We start from the raw sequence: 24124 nt of genomic DNA, 5'->3' as shown, positions 1-24124 counted from the left end.
AACGGAAGTGAGCAAGCAAGTTTCTATCGAAGTTGTTCCAAAATAAGTTGTTTAAACAATGTAAATCAGCAAATTGGATGGAGTTAGGAGCGAGTGCATATTCCCTATGTTGTGTGTAAAAGTTGGAAAAGAGTGAAGTTGACTGTGTTTTAACACTTGTATGGCACACATATCATGAGTTACATAGGTCAGTTATACAAGTAGTGAAGCAAACGGATATTTAACTAACGTTGACATTTTTTCACGTATGTTGATCCAAAACAGCTGTCTAACTGTTATTCAACCGTCGACAAGTTATGAGTGCTACTTGGGTAGGCTTAGTGATTTTTCACGCTCGAAAATTGCAAATTTCACGGGGACCTCAATTTAAAAAAAAAAAACAAATTTCACGCAAATTTCGCGGAACGTGAAAAAAGTTAAAATAACTCTGAAAATCTTATGTTTAAATCATTAAAACTACTTTTTATGCTTTTATATATTTTATTCTTCGATAAACTAAAAAAAAACTACACTAAATATGAACGTGACAAAAAAATCCTCCAAATTTTCAAAAAAGTTTAAACTTGTTTTATGGGTGAGCTCTATATATTTTTTGAAACAAAGTTTAGGGCATGCGTATTCTCATTTACTGAACATATACTAATTTTCTGTGTTTCTACTCAAAATTGTCCCGTGGGTCCCTTTTCGCCCTATATGTCCCTATTCACCTCGGTTAGCATTTTATCACCCTTATTTGTAATCCTCTTACAGCTAAACAGGTACACAAGATGATATGCTTCTTAAAACTCATGATTTTGCGATAGAAAATACTTGGTGGGACACATACGCGTAGAAGTTCAACGATGGGATAAACAGACTTGGTGTTGTTTTCAATGATTTTCTGAACAAACTATTAGATTTTATGTGTTTTTCTGAAAATATTCGTAAAATTAAGCTTAAAAATGAAAAAAGTCAGAATCGTCCAAAAATGATGGCATGGGACAATTATGCGTAGAACGGCAGTTTAGCACACGAAAAATATTTTTTTTTATTTTCATTTCACTTATCAAAAACTTAAAATCAAAAGGCAAAAATAATGTTATCTGTAACGAAGTCAAAAATTTTATTGAAAATGAGAACAGCAAACATGAAAAGTAGTATTTTTTAACTTTCACGGGAATCATCCACCCAAATAAGCAAATATCGTTAAAATTAAATAGGAATGAACAGGAAAAAACTGAAAGGTTTTTAAAAGTTTTAAAGAAATACTCTTCGTTTTTATGTATTTAATTTTTTTTGTTTCAAATAAAATAGCAGTAAAATTTGTATTGCAGCGAATGAAGATATTACTAAATTTAGTCAGATTCTAAAAGGAACTGAACGATTCTTCAAATGGTACATATCATGCTTTTCAATTGAAAACTAATAAAATTTACTTAATCAGTCTTTATGGATGATATATTTATTATGTTGTTATTTAAAAAAAAATATTTGAGGAAATTGAAAAATTTCACGAATTTCACGCTGTCAACGAAATCGTCAGAAATCACTAACCCTGTATTAGTAATTTAACCAGGGTTTTCATTTGCTTGATTCTACAGTAATTTATAAGATTATTTTCATTCCTTTTTGAGTTTGAAAAATTATTTTAAGAAATAGCGTTACAAATCTTCACAAACATAAAATTTCACGGGATTTCGCGGAAAAAGCAAAATTTCGCGGATTTCACGCTGTCCGCGAAATCGTGAAATTTCACTAACCCTAGTCATCGCTGAAATTTTAAAGTTATCGCAGTTTTAGTGAAAAAAGTTTATTTTTTGCCGATTTCGTCACTTTCTTGTTATTGCGCGTGGCGTCTCTTGTCGAAAAACTCAGTTTTTATTTTCAAAAAATCATATCTCAGGAACGTACGGTTCGACATCGCCATTTTTTTTTAAATGTACTGTTATATTTTCCGAGAAATCCGATAGAAATATTTTCAGACATAGGCTCTTTGGTCCAGACACGGTCAAAACGCCATTTTAAGTTTTCATACGACTTTTTCAATAGTTAAGCTAGATTTTTAAAACTTCTTACTATTTTTCTCAAATAGCCAAACTAATCACATTTCTTTTGCGTCTAAGACAGCTAAAATCGGATGAAATGACGGGGAGATATGATTTTTTGAAAAAATAGGTTTTTGCCAAAAATTACGAAAATACACATTTTTAACATCCTCCAGAATATTTACAAAAATAAACAGATTTATTGACCATTCCATTGAGTTTAGGTTTCCCAACAAAGTTGATAAATGCATTTGGCTTTAAAGTTTAACTCCAGAAAATTTACTTCATTATATATCTGAATTTTGGGTCAATTGAACTTTGTTTTTTTGACTGACAGAGCAAATCAATTTTAAAAAAATAGGAAAAAATATATAAGCATTGTTTTGTGCTAACTTAATAATAACCCTGTGTTATCACTGCAATACTTGTTGCTCTCAACTAAAGTATAAAGCAGTTAATCCAGTAAACTGTCGAATAGTGTAAATACCTGTCAATTAAATCCATATAAAATCCACAGTTCAAACACCAATTAATCGACATTTAATGAGAAACAAACTTCGGAAAAAAGTCACGTGGTCGCCAAATGTCAACAGGCCCTCGTGTGGTAAATAAATAATGACCACTTTTTCCAACTCATCGTAAATCGCTCAACAGTTTTTTTATGCTCATCCCACACGCCTGCAATTGAGCAGAACCCACAAACCGACCACAATTACAATTATTACGGTCAGTAAATTCACACTCACAACCAGAACTAACCCCTCTTTCCACCACCCCTCTAATGGTCAGTGTTGATAATTGAAAAGCCATTGACGGCCTGGTCCCGAAAAGTACCATGGCAGGCAATTCGGAAACAGCACTTTTTGAATTAGAATCGACAGCGAACAAATTGATTGTGTTTATTTGTGCATTTGTGGAGGGGTGGAGGCTTTCAACACGCGAGGTCGCGGGTGGACAAAACCACAATACCGGAGAGTACACCTGGTGTCCACAGCGTGGACTAACGTCATGATTCGAATTCCCGGACGCTTCGAAACCCGGACACTTCAACTTGCTTTATCAATTATTTGGATATAAGTGCGCATTATGAATGTCAAAACTGTGTTAATTGATGAATTCTAAAATCAACTTTCATTTAAAGTTTGTTTGAACGCTGTAGTTAATGCCAAAAACATTAAATAAAATAAAATTATAAGTTTACCAAAAATGCGAAACATTTCAACGGAAATATTTCATTGGCGTCGAAGCACCGGGAAGGCAAAGCAGAAATTTATGGTTTCGATTTCCTTAAATTCTTGCTAATTTTTATATAAACTATCGATTGTTTTGATGTTAACAGCTTATTTGAGACCTAAAGAATGCCATTCACTAACATTTCAGTCCAAATTTGTGCTATCTATAAGTAAAATCGAGTGTCCGGAATTCGAAGCAAAAGTGTCCGGATTTCGAATCAGCTCTTATCAGTGTCCGGGATTCGAAGCACAACAAGTCATTTTAATTTTCAAATTCTGATGAAACATTGTTAGAAAAGACATAGTTTGCATGCATTCACTTAAAACTGACTATTTATACTATATCCTGATGATATTTCTACATTTCCAACTTATTACATGATTTTTTGCCAGCTATAACAAAAATAATATGGTTCTAAGTGTCCGGATTTCGAATCATGACGTTACTCTGTGGGATGTACTTCAGGGTTGGATAATGTACAAGCCAAGTAAAGTGAAACTATTATTGTAAGAAAATCTAATCGGTACATCTTTAGAAACTGTTAATATAATTTTCCTTAATATTTAGTTTGTGAGAGCTATTACTTTAGAATTCAATCTTTGTCAAACTAACGGGTTGTTACTGTACTGCGTTCTGAATGAGTTCCCCGTACACTAAACCCCCAGTGGTTGGACACTTTTTAGTTTGCACTCCGATGTCCGAATGACAAAGGCAAACTTGTCCCGAGTTGTCACTTTTTAGCACCGCGCTCACGCACACTACCAAAACAAAGAGATGTCAAACTTAAAATGAACTCCATTAGTTTGACAACAATCGATGTCAAACCATCGAGGTTTCAGCGTATGTTTGCGTGCCAGGTTGGAGGACGCACTGTAAACAACAATCATCAGCAGTTTTTCGACGGGTCCTGCCTTCCTTGCCCTCTCCACTCTATCTCTCTACACTCGGACTGGACACGGTCCAGTGTCCCGGCGGATCGATGAGTCCGTTCCGGGTCGCGACCACCAGCAACATGGCCTTTATTCAACAACTCTATGGTCTAGTCTGACACTACGTGGAGGCGTTTCTAAACAGAATGGCGCGTTTTGCAAGGGGAATGTTCGAGAATAACGTAACGCAGCTAATGACTTTGCGGAAAGTTATTTTAAATCGATGGAATAAGTTGCTAATTTGAAATAAATTGTACAATTAATCAAATTTGCGTTCATATGAACAAAAATTACGAAATTTTCAATCAAAATATAAAGATTGTTACGCTATAAAAGAACGTCCCCTTTCGTGACCGATGCTGCGTTTTTGTCCTGACGCGTGACCACAGAGCGTTTCATTGTAGCGATTGGGAGCGCGTTGATTAATGGTAGTGAAGTTTTCTGTTTGAAGTAGTGGAACACAATGTAGTTGTGTTGAGTTATGTTGTTGTTGTTGTTGTTGTCTATAGCTTCATCTGCGAAACATCTCAATGAATAATTGAACGTGTGCGTTTTGTAATTACTGAATGAAAAACAACTATTCCATTTGATAGATGTATTGTAATTTGTAATTTGTTGGTTTATTGGGTACGACAACTTGTTAGTTTACACTGTTAATCAGGTCAAGGAAGACACTTTAGGAAATTTAGAAAGGGGCCATTAATAAATCACCTAGAAACTGTAATTTAATCTAATATTATTTACATCGTTTTCTTTCAATTTGAAAACAAAATATTCACACTGGTATGGTCCACGTGGTTTATGGATGGTCCCTTGGAATCATCATCAATTTTCATCAGGTTGCTTCTCCTAAATAATTATATCAAACTTCGTACTATTGAAATCCGAAAAGACAAGATTGTCACCCATTCTGACAATTTGATTAAATTCCTCCCACTAACAAAATAAAAACCCCCCCTTTTAAAAGCCAAACATACCTCACGCTGAGAATTTGTCCGAAAATTCCCAGAATTTTTTCCAACCCCCAAAAAAACACAGCAGGCTACTCTCCCCGAGTGAGATATTCCTTTGCCTCGTCGAGCAGACCACCCACCCACGTGGAGAATAAATATGCAAATGTGATGTCTGCTTAACTTGTTTGCCTACACCAGACACACGTGTGTGCGGCGACGAAAGGCGGAATTGTACATCCCCGAGAGCCCAGGTGCGACTTCGAGAAGTGATGCCATCCCTTAATCCTGGGCAAAAGCCTCGGCAAAAGCAACAAGGACTTCGCCGTCTCGAAAAGAAAACTTGGGAAAAAGAGGAGCAACAGTTTGCAAAAAGCGCAATGTTGTGTTGCCTCTTTATTGTAGTGTTGAACTTTTGCGAGAGGGTGTGTGCGTGGGGGTGTTGGAGCATTTTGTAAGTGTATACTGTGTATTGTATAATGTAGCACCCGCAACATGGCGCGTAGAGGATTGTGAGCTCTGCAAAAGAAAAGGAATAAAATGGGAAGTGGTTTTGGAGCAGTCTTGAAAGTTATGTGAGATTGGAGGGCTTGAAGAGAATTTTTTGGAGGAAAATCTGCTTGTATGGAATGAGAATTTGGAATGGAGAAGGATCCTGAATTTGCTTCCGGGTGTGTTAAGCATATTGCGTTTCACTATGATTTCAAGTTTGAATCTTTTTTGAAGAAAAAAAATAACGAAGGTTTTTTTTCATAAAATTATTTTAATTGGGTCCTTTTTGGTACTGGGACCTGGTTAGGACCGAGTCGGCTTTTGTAATTACATTGTTCTTAATGCTAAGAGTAATTAGAGAGGATCTTGTGAGTAAATGTTAGTGGGAGGGGAGCCGATAAAATAACGAAGGTTATTGCATATTTTATTTCATTTAATATGTGATATTTTTCACCTACAATTTTGAACATCAAGCATACTTTTTACATTATTTAACGAATTATTGGATAACTGACCAATTTTTAAATTTATAACAATTTACCCCATTACATCTGAGTAATGCACTGAGCAGTTATTTCAATGTTTTTTTTTTAATTCCTTTAATTCGTTCCTACAGCAATTCCCCAAGAAAACAGCATGATTCGAAAAAAAAGTTTTCCGATCGGAAATTTTTTTCTGGGGGTTCCTTGGCCGAAATAATTAGACCCATATTTTTTTGGTTTGGTCATTAGGGTGACCTACGCTGTGTAAAGGTGGTCCAAGATTGGCATTTTTTCGAAAAATCGGCCCCGGCAAAATCAAATGGCGTCTCGGCCGTCGCGAGGTGCAACGCATATCTTTGTTCCTGGGGCCGATTTTTCGAAAAAATGCAAAATTATGAAGGTATGTACCGAGCTCCAGGGTGCTCCAAACTTCAATGTTATATATACCAAAAGATGCACAAGGATCTGGCCTACACGCCAGTGATGTTTTTTTTGGTAAACGCATTGGTGGCCAAAGTGACTCAAAAATAGTAATTTTTGAAGAAAAAAAAGTATTTTAACGGGTTAAATCCCATTTACAATTGAAGGGCGGAGCACCAGCTCCTGTTACGTCTAATCAAACTCATATTTGGGATTTGGGCTCAGTACGCTCACCGGAACGAGCCCCTGAATGCCCGCCAAAAAGTCATTTTTGTTACACTCTACTGCACAATTTCAATCGATTTTAGCTATCTTTGACGCAAATGAAAGGTTTTCGGATAGGCTTTTAAGGAAAAATTGTTAAAAGTTTCAAAACTGTAGCCAAACATTCGAAAAGGTCGAATGAAAACATAAAAAGCTGTTTTGAAGGTCTCAGGTTTCAAAGAAAGTTTAAATTACAAAATTCCATAATAAGATTTTTTGAAAATAAAAACTGGATTTTTCGACGCACCGTAAAATTCAAAAATGAGGAACACGAGAAAAATCAACTTTATTTATTAAAATTGCGATAACTTGAAACATAATCTAACTATAACTTTGAATATGACATAATTATTTACATAAAAGTCTAAAATATGTGCAAAAACTTCAAAACCATCCACATTAACGACCCCCGGGTCTTTTGTGGTCTCTATTGCAAGTTTCTGCTCGAACCTTGGAGTCCGAAGGCTTGAATGGGGAGAGCACCCAAACCACTTTCTACTCCAAGAAACCTTCCACCCCAGTGTTTGAACTGACGACCTTCGGATTGCGAGTCCAACCGCCGCCAGCGATTCCACCGGAGTAGGCTTGGTTTGGTGTGTTGTTTGTACTTATGGCATGGAAACGACTCCTACACCTGGAATGACTTAACGGCCTAACAACCAAGGCCGGGACCGACATTTTACTTCCTCATCCGATGGAAGGTTGCAGCAGATGGGAATCGAACCCAGAATCATCCGCTTACAAAGCGGACAGCGTAACCATTCGGCCACGCACTGTAAAAACTTATATTTGTTAAATGTGACTCAATTTTAATGGCAACGGAATACATTCATTAGCAACAAAATATTTTTGGACAATTCACGAATGTCGTTAGGACTGTGACATTTTCTTTGTTAATTTGCAATTTTTAATGATCTTTCTGTTATTATCACCAATCATCCTAATTTTCAACCAAGCCAAAAGTTACACCTTTTTTAAAAACAAACTCTTTTGAAGATGCTACAAATTTTGGATGGTAATATATTTTAAATGCTGAAATTTTGGATGAATGGAAATTACAAAGACAAATACTTTTTCACTAACTCTACTAATATTTTTCAATCAAAAATAAAAAACATCGTTTAATACATTTATTTAAAAAGTTTGTGTATGTTACATTAATTTTTGGTTTAAATTTAAATTTTATGACTAAATTTCAGCGATGGAATAATCATCATCAAAATAAAATCATTGGATGTTCATCAAGAGAAAAAATCCAAAGGGAGCATGCTCTCCTCTCTCGCGCACGAAAGATCGGTAAAAAGAATTTTAAAAAATCATCATCTTGATTATTCGGCGGAACATCTTTTTCACAACTCAACTTGCAAGTGTAACGTTACACGTCGGAAATTGACCTGTCACATTTTGTAGATGGGCAATGTGCGTAAACAAAGTGAAAAAAAAATTTAAGTGGTGCTGACAAGGAAATTCATAAAAAATCATCAGCAGATTGATTTTCTGAGAGAAATTCGGAAGCGACTTTCTTTTGCGTGATTTGCCTCCTCTCTCATTCTCGGGTGAAAAAAGTTCGCAGCGAAATTGATTGTTTTGCGATTATTCCATCCCTGCTAAATTTAAATTAAATTGTTTTTATTGAATTAAAATCCGAAAAACATTTTATTATCTACAAACGATTTTAAATCAATTTAGGCAGTTGCAAATATTTTTCAAAGTTTGTGTCAACCTTCAAATTAGTCCGATAAATCATGATACAAGACAATTTTAAAATGTTAAAGTTCTAACAACATTAACATTTTAATGAAAACAGAAAACAATCTGAAATGCATTCACCTGCATAAAAAATCATAATTAGTATGCTTGGGCTTGTTTAAACATATTTTGATTTTTTTTTTATAAATTCCCAAAGTACATTTTTTTGCATTTTTTTTTTGTCGATACTTCTATATTTATTTTGGAAAATTATAATTGCAAATTAACTGGATAGGTGTATAACGCAATTTTAAACCTTTTTTTATTAAAATGTTGAAACCATGGCTCGATTTTTTTTTAATTTATTTTTTTTTTGCCCCACTCCTTCCGCTTTGTTCAGAGTCGAGGAACATAAACTTTCAATCAACTTTCAAATATATTGGCAACAGCCTGATTTGAAAAACAGTATAAAATAAAATTTTAATTCAAATATTCGATTGCAAATTCCAAAATCAATTAATCCAAATATTCGAAAACGGCAGTGTAACAATTCAAAACCAATGTGCTCTCTTATGCTAACTTGATAGGAAAACCAGAAGGCTTAGAACAAGAGAGCACAGAGGCATCGAATTATTGATCTTTTCAATTTGAAAAATTAAGATATGCAAATTTTCCCCCGTATCTTCAAAATCCTCAAAAATCATTGGTTTTTTATTGAAAAAAACAACGATTATCGCAAAAACTTGTTCACGGTACAAAATGTTCGTTTCGTGGAGACTTGTGTAGAAAAAAAAATGTTTTTTTTTTTTGCCATAGAAAATGTATCATTTCAAACACACAAATTAAAGCAGATCTTAAAGTGAGCCTTATTTTTATTAGCTTGTAAGTCAGAAAAACGTTGTTTTAACATATAATGTTCAATTTTGAACAAAATTCAGTCACACCTGAACCACATTTCTCCCACAATCCACCTCCCAGAGTGTGACAACACGCCACAATGTATCATGCTCGCCGAAACCCACCAGATTGAACCATTCCCAGCGCTTCGACTGCAAATCATGCTTGCATTACATTTGCTGTATCATCTCCCATCCAGCAGCTGCTTTTTCACTTTGTTCGTTGAAACGAAGAAAAAAAAAACATTCAAATTCCCTCCAAAGGGAGTTCTTACCGTCTGATGGAGGAGTAGTACTGATCCAGGAAGTCCTTCGCGTGCTGCAGCACAATGTCGGGCTTCCGGGGCTCGGTTCCGACGATGTTGGGCAGCATCACGCTACCGGTGCAGACCTCCTTCGAGCAGTGCATCACCTGTTGTGGGAAGATGAATGAAAACGGAACGGTTAGTGGGGTAAATCTGGTGGGATATGGGGAGGGACACAAAAAAAAGCTGGTTCACCTCAGTGACACCAGGTGAGTCCCCACATGTGGTTTTGTGAAATATGAGCTACCTTAAAGTTGGTGACACGTCATCAGTTTCGTCATGCTAATAAGCTCGTGATTTTTTGTTTGTGTCACGAGCATGTTTTCACAGCTTTGTGAAGCCATTTTATGGTGCCATTTTTCAAAGCAAACTTCCAAGCATATGTTTGCATAGAAAAGGTACAACAAATAAATTCCTTAACCTAGGTACAGTGTTAGCAAACATGAAAGCAGCACCAAGGCTTTGGTCCTTTGTTGCGGTACAAGAAGGAAAGAGCAACTTTCTGCTACGACATTGGCAAAGAAGGCCTAACTGTTCCGTCGCTTCAGAGTGCTTGAAAATGCTATAACCAAGAATGTCATCCGCTTGAAATTTGCACATGAAGATTCTATCTGGAAGACGATTTATTTTTAGAAGTCCTTTTTGGGATATTTGAGGTTAGCAAAACAATCGTATAGCTTTAAAAGTAAGCATTTTCTGTTTGTTTTATTTATTAAATCAAGTTTTTCTGTATATTTTAGCAAAATGACTTCATTACAGTATATTTACAGCAATTCCCAACGAAAACAGCATGATTCGAAAAAAAAGTTCTCCGATCGGGCTCAAAATTTTCCTTGTCCAAAATAATTAGACACGTATTTTTTTTTGTTTGGCCATTAGGGTGACCTACGCCGTGTTAGGGTGGCCCGAAAAATTGCCATTTTCGCCAATTTTCGCAAAAACCACTTTTTTTCAAAAAATCATAACTCCTCGCCGTTTAATCCGATTTTAACTGTCTTAGACGCAAAAGAAAGGTTGATTAGTTTGATTTTTGAGCAAAATAGTAAGAAGTTTAAAAAATCTAGCTTTACATTTGAAATGGTCGTATAAAAACTTGAACAGCTTTTTTGAAGGTCTCGGGGCCATGTTTACCTGTTTCCTCGGAAAATTTTACATAACATAGATATGATATATCAAAAAATGATGAAGTTATGTTTTCAATTTTCCGAGATACGATTTTTTTTAAATAAAAATCGACTTTTTTCACTAAAACTGCAATAACTTGAAAATTTCAGCTATGACCTATACATGTTAGAGTACAAAAAGTTGCGTATTTCAATTACAAAAATTACGTATCTTTACATCACAATATATAAAGAATTATAAAAATGTTTTTTTAAGATTTCACAAATATTTATTTTTTTAACATTGCAAATAGGACCATTAGTTTTAGAAATATTTGTACTTTAAAACTACAGTGGAGTGTTTGGATGAGACTTTAAAAAACTTAAATCTTTTTGTTTCTTTTTTTCGCTGTATTCAACAACAGTAATCAATTTATTGGAAATTTTCTAATTGACGCCATATTTAAAATCTGAAAAAAGCCGAATGAAATTTATTTTTTTCTCAAAAAATACATGCTTTTCCATGGCTCGAAAGATGCGGGTTTTCTTCCTTAAGACATATAAAAAAGTACGGTTTTAAGAAATCGGATTTTTTTTCCGTAAACCATTTTTTTCTGAATAATCCCATAAATTTGCTGAAGACACCAAACCGAAATTCCTTCAAAAGATACAGACTTTCGAATATTTACGTACTATTTTTGTTTGAACAGCTGCCAGTAATTGTATGAAGCCTTGTATGGGTGATCCAACCAAAACAAAAAATGGCTCTAAGGCCCTCAACAAGTTTGAGCAAATAAAAAAAATAAAATAAATACATGAAATCGTCCAATTTTGTAGAGAATTCTTATTTGATCCTAGAAATGTTATTGTACCTTCAATATTTAAAGAACTTTGTTTAAAAATTTACGCACTAAAAGGTTTAAAACATCACGACATGAAAAGATTTGCATAATTTCAGAAAACAAATAACAGAACAATTATACCTAAGAATAGTTTGATGTCCGACTAAAGAATTGCTTATTTTTGAAGAAATGAAAAAAAAAATACAAAAATATCTTAAATATAAAAAATATGAAAAAAACTAATAACAAAACATGCTAGTACTTTGTCTTAATAAACGATTTGAAGAACTTCTCATATAGCAGTAAAATGAATACATTTCCTAAATCAATTTAAAAACTGAATGTGAAATAAAAACAAGAAAAACAGTCATTTGTCAACTTTCGACCATTTGTTCCTTCGATCTTTTGTAAATTCGACCTTTTGTCCACTTTTGACCGTTTTTCATTTCGACCTTTTAACATGACTTTCGGCCTTACCGTCAGTGAGGGTGACATTGGATTTGGGGGGTGAGATTGGGTCAAAGTATTTTTTACGGATTTTACCATTTCTCACGTACTTTTCAATGAAACTTAATTTTGTTAAAAGGGTTGTGCAAGGGACACCTTAAGATGACTTTGCTGAAAAAAAATCGTTCCTGGAACAAATCCTGTCATTTTAGCAGCAGTCTAAAGTTACATTTTTGGCCAAAAATTACCTCTCAACTTTTTAAAAATTTTGTTGGAATTGATCAAAAAGTACCCAAATGTTTGAAAATCTCTACTTCAAACATTTGAGCATGTTAATTCGATTCCATCGAACAAAAAAACACTGTTAAATGACTTGTTTTTACCATATCTTTCTATTTGAGCATCATTTTAGTTTCATTTGACCCAATGTCCCCCCCTCTAAGGGGTGAGATTGGGTCAATTTTCAAACGATTGCCATTTAAGGTAGAGTCCATCAAATTACATCATATTTTGGGAATTGTTGTAAACTATCTAAGAACAATTCTACGATAAAAGATTTTCGATGTTATTGAAATTGTTTTGAAGAAATTACGAGAGGTGTATCGTTTTTTTGACCCATAGTCACCCCTACTGATGGTATTGACTTCTCGACCTTTGTCGCACATTCAAAAAATCATTGATAATACATTATTTAAAGATATTTTTGAATTGACTGACACAAAAAAAACATTGCTGATGCGTCCAAACAAGAGGGATTTTAGAAAAACGTCCACCTACGATCAGAACCGTAAAAAATCTCTTACGACCCCGCGTAATTGAAAATTTACCGACCTGCACCTTTTTGCCTCCCCACCCTCGTCTCCAGACACGACTCTTCCATTTCCCTCGAAATCAGTACTAAATCCCCCTCCTCACACTCTCCCGACCCAATGACCAAATTTACTGGCTTCGTACCTTTCGGGGACCGGAAATCTGGTCCACGCAGCACGGGAGCCGTTAAATTTTATTTGACCTTTCCTTTTTTCCTGGCCACCCTGGCAAGATTGACATGTCCCCTCCGCTTGTGAATTGGGTGCTCTCGTGGTCATAAATTGACCGACACTTTTAGGCGGTGTGAATTTTTATATTATTGTCACGTACCAAACAGGGATTCCCTTTGGGCAAAACGGCCCATCGGCGTGCGCGTGTGTCCGTTGTGGCCAATTTGGAGGTTCATCGATTTTTGTTTCTTTATGATTTTCACTTAGTGCGAGCTTAATGTGGTCTTTTGTCAGCTTGCACTAAGTTTACCATTTAAACCAGGATCACGAACTTATTCGCCAAGATTCAATCATGAAGCTGTGTGATACTTGCACGGGGTTGCAGACGTGCAGGAATTAAACCGTTTTGCAACCCCACATTGCACGCCATATCCTTTGCCAAGTCTTTAAAGATGGTCCTGCCTCTTGCATGCAAGCCACGGAGAGGGCAGAAGAAAAGAATCATCTTCCCTGCGGATCCGGTGCGTGACCAAACTTTCCAACAAGCTTTTAATTTGTATCACGGATTTTGCCGGACCTTGCTGTGGTGTTATCTTGTTGTTTCTTCTTTGTACAAGAATTATGAAATCTAGAACAAAAATCAGATAAAGACCTCAGAAAGCATAAATATTTTTGTTTGGAAAAATGAAGAAATGGTCGTTTTTGCTCCAATAAATAAATTCGTGACTTGATTTTCCAGTTTTGACATTTAGTTTTGACATAAAATTTAACAAATATTTGCAACAGTCTGAACCATAGCAGTTGAAGACGAGGTTGCCTAAATTAACCTTAATGCTGCTCATAATTGATGAATTTTATCATTTTATAAACATTAAGCTCAAACATGACAGTTGGAATTTGTACATGGGTACGACACATCGTTGACAACTCGATGAACCCCCGCAAAAAGATGTAATATCCGACCAAAATGGCACCCTCCCAAGCGCACCCAAAATGTGTCTATAATTGAACAGGAAATAATATTTGTCAAAGAAAATATTTCCGACAACACTGCAACAGCTGTCATACCGTTGTCAAGCTGAAATTTTGTGTTGAGTTGAGCCAGGGTTGGCTCGATCAACGAACGGTTCAATTCATAAATCAGATCAAACATCACACACATTCTCGACTCGACGAGAGCGGAGACCTTCTGACCGCAATCAGAATCTGATTTAATCACCCATCAGTGCACGGGAGGATTCCGGATCCGGTGCAGTTTATCACATAATTTAATCCAACCGGCAGCATCAAAGAGTTCAACTTCTCAGCACAACTCAAGTAATGGCAAACGAAGCAAAAAACTATCCCCTTGTTCAAAACTCCTTACGCTTAACAACTTGTCCAAACAGACAGAGGGGGGAAGCACACTCGAGAAATGGACATTACAAGACATTGTCCTCCCTCCAGCTGCTGTCCCAAGCGGTGCCCGGTGGCCAAAGTTGACATACCTCGAAAAGTACCGAGATTGAGTACCACTCAAAATGTTGTTCTTTTCTCCAACTACTAACCCTCCAACTTGTGCTTTGGTTGCCTGCCGACACAAAAGGATTTTTCTCCTCTTTTTTTTTTTCTTTACTTCCTTGAGGGCAGTTTCTCGGCCTCAAGTTGGTCGAGGTTGTGCACTGTTGTCACATACTACTTCTTAAATAAACCAAAAATTGGCCTTTCCAAAACCCGACAAATTCCTTGAGAAACTTATTTAGGGATACCGTGGAGATTTTCCCTTGTCCCCTTAAAAAAGTGGAACATCATCACTTCTCGTTTTCAAATTCCATTTTCTTGTCCCTGGTTTGCGGTGTCCATGCTCAATACAAAAAAGGTATGGGCAATTGTCCATAATGGAAGGAGGAGGAATGATTGAGATGTAAAAAAAGTGTCCCCGTGGTTTATGGATGGTCCCTAACGATTTAATTGTCCAGTTCAAACCAAACTTTAGCGGAAAACTTTGTGCATACAATTTAGGGATTCTTGTATGATCGAACATCTTATTTGAATAAATAAAAAAAAATACAAAAAAAAATCAAAAATAATGTAAACAGTACTGCAAATGGGATAACTGATCATAACGATTACCAAACTGGACAGAGTTGGTTTCGTACAAGGCAGCATGGTTTACTAAACTAAGGTTTAAGAGGAAAATGCTGGAAGGAAACCATCTTGGTTGAGCTTTTCCGAGATTTTCAAAAGGCAAAGACCAGCAGCAGCCGGCAGCTGCTCTCATCTGTTGTCTGTGAATACTGAACACCATTTCTTGGAAAAGCTCCTACTCGAAAAGTGTTTACAGCGATAGTATTTCAAGAGAAATGTGTTTACTTTTCGGACAACTTAATAATTTATGGTTGTATTATTTCAAGAAATATCAGTTTAGAAAAAAAAACTTCCTCAAAGGCTCACTTTCAACAAAAAATCGGACTCCTTTCGTATCCTTTTTTGCTTTCCTTTGCTCCCATCATTGTGTCAGTTTAAGGACGAGCACGTGTGCGTGTCACCTTAACACACTAACGAAGGTTTATATGACGAAGCTCATGACGAATATTATCACCCCCGCAAGAACGAAAAATTGTGCAAGTAAGGGAAAAATTAGAATTCATATCGCATTACATCATATAAAAGTGCCACAAATTCCTGTCCGTTTCCCTCCCTCCCCCTCCAGAAGGTTCATTGGATGTTCATGCCCTGCTGGCGGTGGCAGCAGTGCAAACTCAACTCTTGTCTATTCTGTATCAGTTCTTGGATACTTTTTTCTAGCCCCCGTTGGTGTGATGTCGTTTCCGGTTATAGGTTCTTCTGATACTTCTTCTTCTACTGTGTTGCCGCCAACGGGACGACACGACAGACGACCAACCCGACCGTGCCTTGTGCCCATCCGATACGGTTGATTGCAAAAGTGCCACGCGCGAGAATAAGGTGACGGTACTTGAAAAACGTTGGATTTAAAAAAAAACATGAATTATCAATTTTTATTTTTTTATTTGATTTGCAAAATTTGAAAAAAAAAACGAAAAGCTAAAAATTATGTACAGTCCAGACTCGATTATCCGATGCCTCGGTTATCCGAATTTTAGATTATCCGAAAACTTGTATGGGACTTAGAAATAAATAAATTACAATTAAAAACTCATTTATCATTTATCTAGTATCACAAAACTCGTTATAATATATTTTTAGTTACAATTTTAATTTTAATTTCGACTTTATTTTAAATTCAATGTCTCTTGGACAATTTTATTGGAAATTTTCTAAACCTTCCAAAAAATATTTTTAGAAAGGGACAATCATGGACACTGTTTCCCAAAATCGCAAAACGGGAATTTTGCAGTTAAAATTAAACTATAGGTGGCTATATTTTTGAAACGGTGCACTTTATCAAAAGAAATTGAAAGGCGTCATCCATAAAGTATGTCACGCTCTAGGGGGAGGGGGTCTGAGCAAGTGTGACATTGCGTGTTGTAAGTATAGGAAAAGCGTGACAAAGGGGGAGGGGGTAAATTTTGGCTGATTTTAGCGTGACGTACTTTATGGATGAAGTCAAAGTACTTTTCGATTCCAAATTCGACATTAAAAACTGAAGTCAATAAATTTTTGACTAAAATTCTATTTTTTCCAAAAAACATCAATATTAAAAAAATCAAAACTCGGCGGCAACTTATCTCAACTTCTCTATGGCTCAAAAATTGCGTTTTATTTGTCCCCTAAAACATTGGATTTTTTTCCAAAAATAAAAAAAAAGATTTTGCAAAATATTTTGGTAATTTTTTCCGGGTATTTATTCCTTTCATTATTTTTTCCAATTTTGCCAAAAATTTTGATCAAAAAAATCCTTCGAAAATTACAGATTTTCAAATATTTACGTATCATTTTTGTATAAACATCTGCCAAAATTGTATGGAGTTGGAGACTTTTATGGGTGGACCAATTATAAAAAAAGGCTTCTTTGGTCAAAGAGAAGTTTCCACCAAGTTTGAGCTGAGTAAAAAAATACAAAAAATAAAAATAGTTAAAATCGGCCGATTTTGTAAAGAACTACTGAAGTGTGACTTGAAATTAGTTTTTTAACTAACTTAAATTAAATTGAAAATAAGTATTTTTCAAGCATATCCATAAAAAAATCATAGTAGAAATAATGTGTTCAGGATTTTCCTAATTATAACCTTTAATCTTCTGCAGACACCAAATCAATAAAAAAAAAACACTCCCAAGCAATATTTTTATTTTTTTTTAGGATGGATCACGATCATACAAAATAACTGTTTTGGTCTTAGAGAAGATGAGGGGTTAAACATATATTACAATTACAAGAAATGTACCGATTTTGGGTAAAATTGCTTTCTTAAAAAAATAATGAAATATATTGAAATAAATCTTGAATAATAATACAAATTCACAGATTTTTGACGTTAACACTTCTCTCACAATTCTAATAGAGCAATTCTCTCAGATTTCGGTCATTCGATTTTTTTTTTGTATTTTTTAATCCGACTGAAACTTTTTTGGTGCCTTCGGTATGCCCAAAGAAACCATTTTGCATCATCAGTTTGTCCATATAATTTTCCATTCAAATTTGGCAGCTGGCCATACAAAAATGATGTATGAAAATTCAAAAATCTGTATCTTTTGAAGGATTTTTTTTATCGATTTGGTGTCTTCAGCAAAGTTGTAGGTATGGATATGGACTACACTGAAAAAAATGATACACGGTAAAAAAATTTTGGTGATTTTTTATTTAACTTATTGTCACTAAAACTTGATTTGCAAAAAAATGCTATTTTTATTTTTTTTTTTATATATGTTTTAGAGGACATCAAATGCCAACTTTTCAGAAATTTCCAGGTTTTGCAAAAAATCTTTGAGCGAGTTATGAATTATTGAATCAATACTGATTTTTTCAATAACGAATTTTCTCAGCTTTTCAAAAATATTTTTTTCAAAGGTGGGCAAACATGTGCACTAATTTAAAAAAAAATGAAAAACTGCGACTATTTTCAAAAAAGTCACCTAAAAATGGATTTAACTTGAAAACGGTGCACTTTATCAAAATTTCACTGGAGTACTTTTTGATCGCAAATTTGATTTTACATCTAAAAATGAAGTTGAAAAATTTTTGCGAACAATATTTCGATTTTTTGAAAAAATCAGTATTTATTCAAAAAATTATAACTCGCTCAAAGATTTTTTGAACAACCTGGAAATTTCTGAAAAGTTGGCATTTGATGTCGTCTAAAACATATCAATAAATAAAAAAATAAAAATAGTGTTTTTTTTTGCAAATCAAGTTTTAGTGACAAAAAGTTAAATAAAAAATCATAAAAAAAAATTTTACCGTGTATCATTTTTGCCGAAGACACCAAATCGATAAAAATATTCACACCAAAAAAGTTTCTGTCGGATTAAAAAATACAAAAATTAAAATTGAAGAAAAAAGACCGATTTCGTAGAGAATTGCTCAATATAAATTTAAAAAAGTCATCACTCAAGCATTTTATGTTGCTTTTCACTTAAATTTATTGGAAATGTAACCACAAATGCAACAGCATTTTTTTTCGGAAATTTTTCGTTTTTTGTCGTTTCTGATTGCTTAAACATGTTCAAAACAAATTATAACCAAAAACAATGATGCATGCAAAACAAGTATTTTTTCAATCTTTTATTTCCTCAAATTCATATTCAACCCACCGTCGGTCCAATCGCATACCGTCGAAAGAAAAAAAAAAACCTACGTGGGAAAACCCAGTAAAGAGGAAATATTCCACACATTTGCAGTTTCCTTTCCTGCATCCCCACACACAGTCACACTCGGTTTCCAAGAACGGGACACCCCGAGTGACGTCGATCTGTGTAATTTTCCTTCCTCCGGGGGTGTCCTTCCCTTTTTTTTCCACGGAATCACCTCCTCCATTCGCTGGCAGCCCCTCCCGAGCCTCGTCGATGGCTTCAAGTGGTCTTTTATTCATTCCATTCAACTGTTGTCATTTGTCGGGGGTGGCTCTGGCTACTCGTTGGAGCATTTTTTGCAGAGACCTTTTTTTTTTTTTTGTTGCTTTTGTGGAATTTTTCCCATTGAAGGGAAAAATCTGACTGGGGAAAAAACGTGGCCAACTGACTTTGGAGTCCTTTCTCTGGGGCTGTTTTTTTTTTTTTGGGCAGGGGATTTTTTGCCTCAGTTTCTTGTGGAGGCGGGAAAATTTCTGTGACATGTTGCCGCCAGCTGGTACTTGGGCGACTTTTGGACGGATCAAAATTACAATTAGGAGCGACTGCGGTGGGTAAATATTGAGGTTCATGAATTTTATTAGCATACTTTCCAGTTGATATGCATATCCAACTGAGTTGCATACTTTAAAGTAGGATTATATTTATCGTTCTCCAATGACTCAACAAAAAATACCGCGCACCCAAAGCATTCCTTCAAGTGGAGCTATTTTCCTCACAGTCATGCCAAGTTGCTTCTGGAAACCCCGTGTTACAGACAGTTTTCCTCCCAATGAATCAACCGCAAGACGAGCAAAAAAGCGCATCCCAACCCCTCAGATGCAGGTGACACGGTTGCACCACGACTGTCACTTGCATTCACCGCCCACGCACCGGGACCGGGAAGAAACTTTTCTTGAACATGTCACATCGATGCCACTGGCACACACTTACGATGTGGTGGTGGTAGTGGCAGTGTCATTGGGTTGGTGGAAATTTCGCCTGATCACGTTTTGAAGGGGAGGTTACCAGCGATGGAATCAGCGAGAAACTTTTTCAATTTTTTTTTAATGCTGACACAAATATCAGAATTTGGTCCGCAAGTATCTAAAAAAAAATTGGTAGAAGACTAAAAATTCCCCTGTTGATGTCAGCCCTTAACCAACCAATAATAAATACTTGAAAAAAATAATTAAAGATATTCCAATAGAAGTTCCATTTAAGAGACACAAATAAAAAAAAAACTTTCGAAAAAAACATTGAAAAATCAAATCTATTTCTAAAAGAACTAGAAACCCTAAAAATAGTGCCATAACCTAATCGGAAGCTGTCACCCGTCTTTTATTTTCACCACGTGGTACCTACTTGATGATGATTACGATGAGACATAGTTTTCCACGAAACAAGATCCAACCAGCTTCCTCAACTCCGAGAAGCAATTAACTCAGTTCCTTTGCGACATCTACTCTTACATTGGCACAATTACGCCCAAGCGCAAGACTCTAATTTATTCGCGGTAGCTATTTTGCCATGTCTTGAATATTTAGTACAAAAACCACCCAACCCAAAAGAAAATGACAACTGCTCTGTGTCTGCACTCTTCACGTGACTCTTGAAAGGCAAATCTGTTGAATGGGCAAAATCACGACGACTAAACGACACACACGCTGAAGGGTCGCGCTGGCTGAGGGGGTTGAGGGAAACGTCATAAATCTACTGGTACCATACTGGCATACATTTCCCCCAGACCGCTTTAGTTAGTAGGGAAAAAGCACCTCAGAAAATGCAACGTGAAAGTGTAAACACTGTCGGCTTTCGACCTTTATCTGAAGCCGGCTGCGCGATCTTGTTGTTCCCCGGGAAGAATTCCCACCTCAGCATCAGCGGCCGGCTATTGTGCGGAGTTGTGTAGAACACAGAGTTGTGTATTTATGCGGGTTTCTGTTTGTCCTACTCCTTAACATTGCACAAAATTGCTGACAGCGACCCGGTTTTCTCGCGACCGGGAGGATCCGCCTCCGTTGGGAAATGGCGAGGTCCATTTCATTTCACGACTTGATCCTTACTGGCTTAATGTTTTTAGATATGTATTTTTTTAGTATTACAGTAAGTGTGAATTTAATTGAAGTGGTCATTTTTTAACCAATTTCCCAAAAAAAACATCTTGCATTTTTATAGAGGTTTAAACTTGAAAAATTAATAAGTAAATATAAAAAAACTTTTTCCATATTTTTGTTAAATAAATATAATTTAATTCATCAATATATGTTTCAGCAATCAATCAATCAATAATTAAAAAAAAATAGAGAATTTTATGAAATATTTAAAAAATGGGACGAAGAAGAAAAAAGAAACTCTAAAGTAAATTTTCAAAACAACCTATGAGTCATGGGTTTCCTACCCGGGCAGACGGTAATAACAAAAATCATGCCATTTCAATAACAAATACTGTTAAAATAACAAAAAATGTTATGGAATATTCTTGCCAAATCAATTTTTGTATAAGGGTTTAATAACAGTTTATGTTATGGAAGAATACCTCCAACTGTTATTGGGATGATCGGACTAGTTGTTGAAATTACCAAAAAATAATAACAAAGATTTGTTCGAAGAATTACTAAAAATGCTATTAGTCTTTTATTAGAATAACAATCGAATAACAAAAAAAGTATTTTCAAATATCAAAAATTTTTATTTCCATGTTATTTCCGCCTGCTTGGTTATGCAGATAGGACTTTTTGAAAATTCAATCGAGAATTCTTTAAAGTTGAATTTTTTTCTTCAATATTGCCTCTATTTCATGTACCTTTACTTCAATTTCATGTGGTATACATAAAACTACACATAAAATTGTGTTCATTAACATGTTATTTTAAAAGAGCTATTATACATATTTATAAGTCAAAATCTATCAACATTCCCTCATGTAACATAAACATTATTTTTGTACTGTGTTAATTGATACACTTAAAGTCGTTAAAATTTAAACTGGCTGTAATTTGAAAATTTGGAGCAGAATATTAGGCAAAGAAGGGAACTCAGGAATCAAAATATTTTTAAGAATTTCCATACATCAACTAATTTTTGATGACAATTTCCAACACAATATTATATTCTTTCCCAGCGGCTGCCAGATGTAAATTTACACATTATAAGAGGTGAAGTTAAACCTTTTTTTCTGACATAAAAGATGTACCCCTTTTTGAATTAAATTTTACCATAATTTTTTTTACTGTGCACATTCACTTCACATTCTACACATTCTTTGAAATAGTTATTGTCTAAGGAAAAAATGTTATTTTTCACTAGACAAGAAGTAAAATTACATATGCGGCGTAAAGTTTTAACTTTTTTTCTATTTTATTTTATAAAATTCTTCGCATTAATTTGCCTAAAATTAAATTTAAAAACAGTAAATTTGTATCAAACCAAACAAACAATTCAATGTTGATTGAATGAACAAAATTCATCAAACATCCACAAACCGCATAGAAGATTTCTGAAACATTTTTTAATTAAACAGGTCCTATAAACCCAATATTTTTTAAAGCGCCTTGAGTTAGGGGTTAATACTCAAAAAGCAAAAAAAAAGAAAGACTCCAGATTAGGGTGACAATAAAAAAAATCGACATCAGAGATACCCTCTCACTCGATTCGTTAGGCAAAAATGAGTACCTGTGCCAAATTTGAGCTAAATCGGTTATGGTTAAAGGGTCGCTTTTTATCGTTGAATTTTATTTGGGGAAAAATGCAAAAATTTGTGCAGAAAAACATCGTTTCAGTATTTTTCTGCCAGGTGGCGCAAGTCTCGCCCAAAATTGTCGAAATGTATGATTCTTGTATGAAATTTAATTCTCTGCAACTTTGCCGAAGGTTGCACCCTTGATGATCTGAGTTGATCCTGATTTTTGGTGATTTTTTATTGAAAAGTATTTTCTTATTTACATGCCTTTCAAGTATATAGGCTGATTTATTTTCATCGCATTGCAAATAACTTATCACGATCAACTCGGATCTACTTTCACCCTTCAATGAAGTTGTAGGAAATTAAATTTCCTAGGAGAATCTCACACTTGGGCAATTTTGAGCGAGACATTCCCATACATTTTCGCGATTTTTTCCATATAAACTTTAACGATAAAAAGCGACCCTTAAACCTTAACCGATTTAGGCACAGTTACTTATCTCTTGAGATTTTCCAAAATTTTCAATTTTTCTTGTCACCCTACTTCAGATTTGAATTTGACTTAGAATAAAATTTTTAATTAGCCCTTTGGCCTGTTTGGAAAAATGTTCCATCCTTTTGAAAACTTTTCCAAAATAAGTTAAGCATAAGCATATTTGTCTATTTGTTTTGTCCACTGCTTTTTTGGTAAGCATTGGAATGAAAACAATACTTATTTAAGAAAACAAATTAAAACCAGTGTTTAGTAAATATCTCCCATATAAAAACAAAGTTACCACCATAACCAGCTGGCCAGCCCAGCTGTTCACCATCATCACCGAAAAAATCCTTAAACTTCCGCACATTACCGTTATTAGATTTATATGATGATACGTTGCTGTTTCACAACCAGCAGCGCCGACCTTCTGGCCCGCGTCCAACAGATGGATTCGCTTACATTCGTTATGTTAATGGTGATGCCGTACTTCCGTTTTCATTTCTTCCGGAAGCTCGACAGCTACATCGGAGTGAGTTTCGCTCTGTATAAGGAGGCAACCTGACCCGACGAAAGATAACAACCACATTCGATGAGAGCACGTAAAACCATAATCTTCCTTAAAACGACTGGTAAATCATTCTGACAAAATGTTATTTTTAGTATCCCTCACCACGTGAAACTCCTCGTGGAACAGCGCACTTAAAAATAATTAAGAAGAATGTTTCGCATTTCATTGAATTGTTGTTTTTACATTTTTGTTAATATCTTCAAAAAAAAATATTTAAAAAAATAAAACTTTTTCTAACTGTGCCCAAACAAAGTCTTCGATGGAGCTTTTCGGTTTCACTTTGACGACCACCCAGTCACGAAATATTCTAGCAGAGCTGGTTCTGCCAGAATCCTGCTAGAACGGTTGAACATTTTTGCTAGAATGCTGTAAGAATATCCAGCTCTGTGAGAACTCTGCTAGAATCCTGCTAGAACGTCGTGACTGGGCAAGGGCTATTCCTCCCCCTAAAAATTGCCCCCTTATCAAGTATCAGTGACCATTCGTCACCGCGTTTGACTGCGGCGAAGAGCGCCTAAAGATAGGCAATTTTGGTGGGTGAAAATCTCGTCATCCGTGTGATTCACGAGGGTTTGATGGTCTGTGGTGGGGACGGGAGGAAATAAAAATA

General features: G+C 35.3%; 1 protein-coding gene across 3 annotated transcripts in view; it reads right to left on the bottom strand.

The window, feature by feature from the left end:
* The window catches only part of LOC6054171 (nitric oxide synthase), a 151106-nt gene that overhangs the window by 68988 nt on the left and 57994 nt on the right, over positions 1 to 24124 (bottom strand). For all 3 annotated transcript variants that reach the window (XM_038252986.1, XM_038252987.1, XM_038252988.1), the window contains exon 4: positions 9655 to 9791. In XM_038252986.1, the coding sequence (XP_038108914.1) occupies positions 9655 to 9791 (137 nt within the window). The remainder of the gene's footprint in view (positions 1 to 9654; positions 9792 to 24124) is intronic.

The sequence above is a fragment of the Culex quinquefasciatus genome, chromosome 2, assembly GCF_015732765.1.
Source record: "Culex quinquefasciatus strain JHB chromosome 2, VPISU_Cqui_1.0_pri_paternal, whole genome shotgun sequence".
NCBI classification, from domain to species: domain Eukaryota; kingdom Metazoa; phylum Arthropoda; class Insecta; order Diptera; family Culicidae; genus Culex; species Culex quinquefasciatus.
The sequence above is the reverse complement of the archived record's forward strand: the minus strand, read 5'-3'. Positions and strand labels throughout refer to the sequence as shown.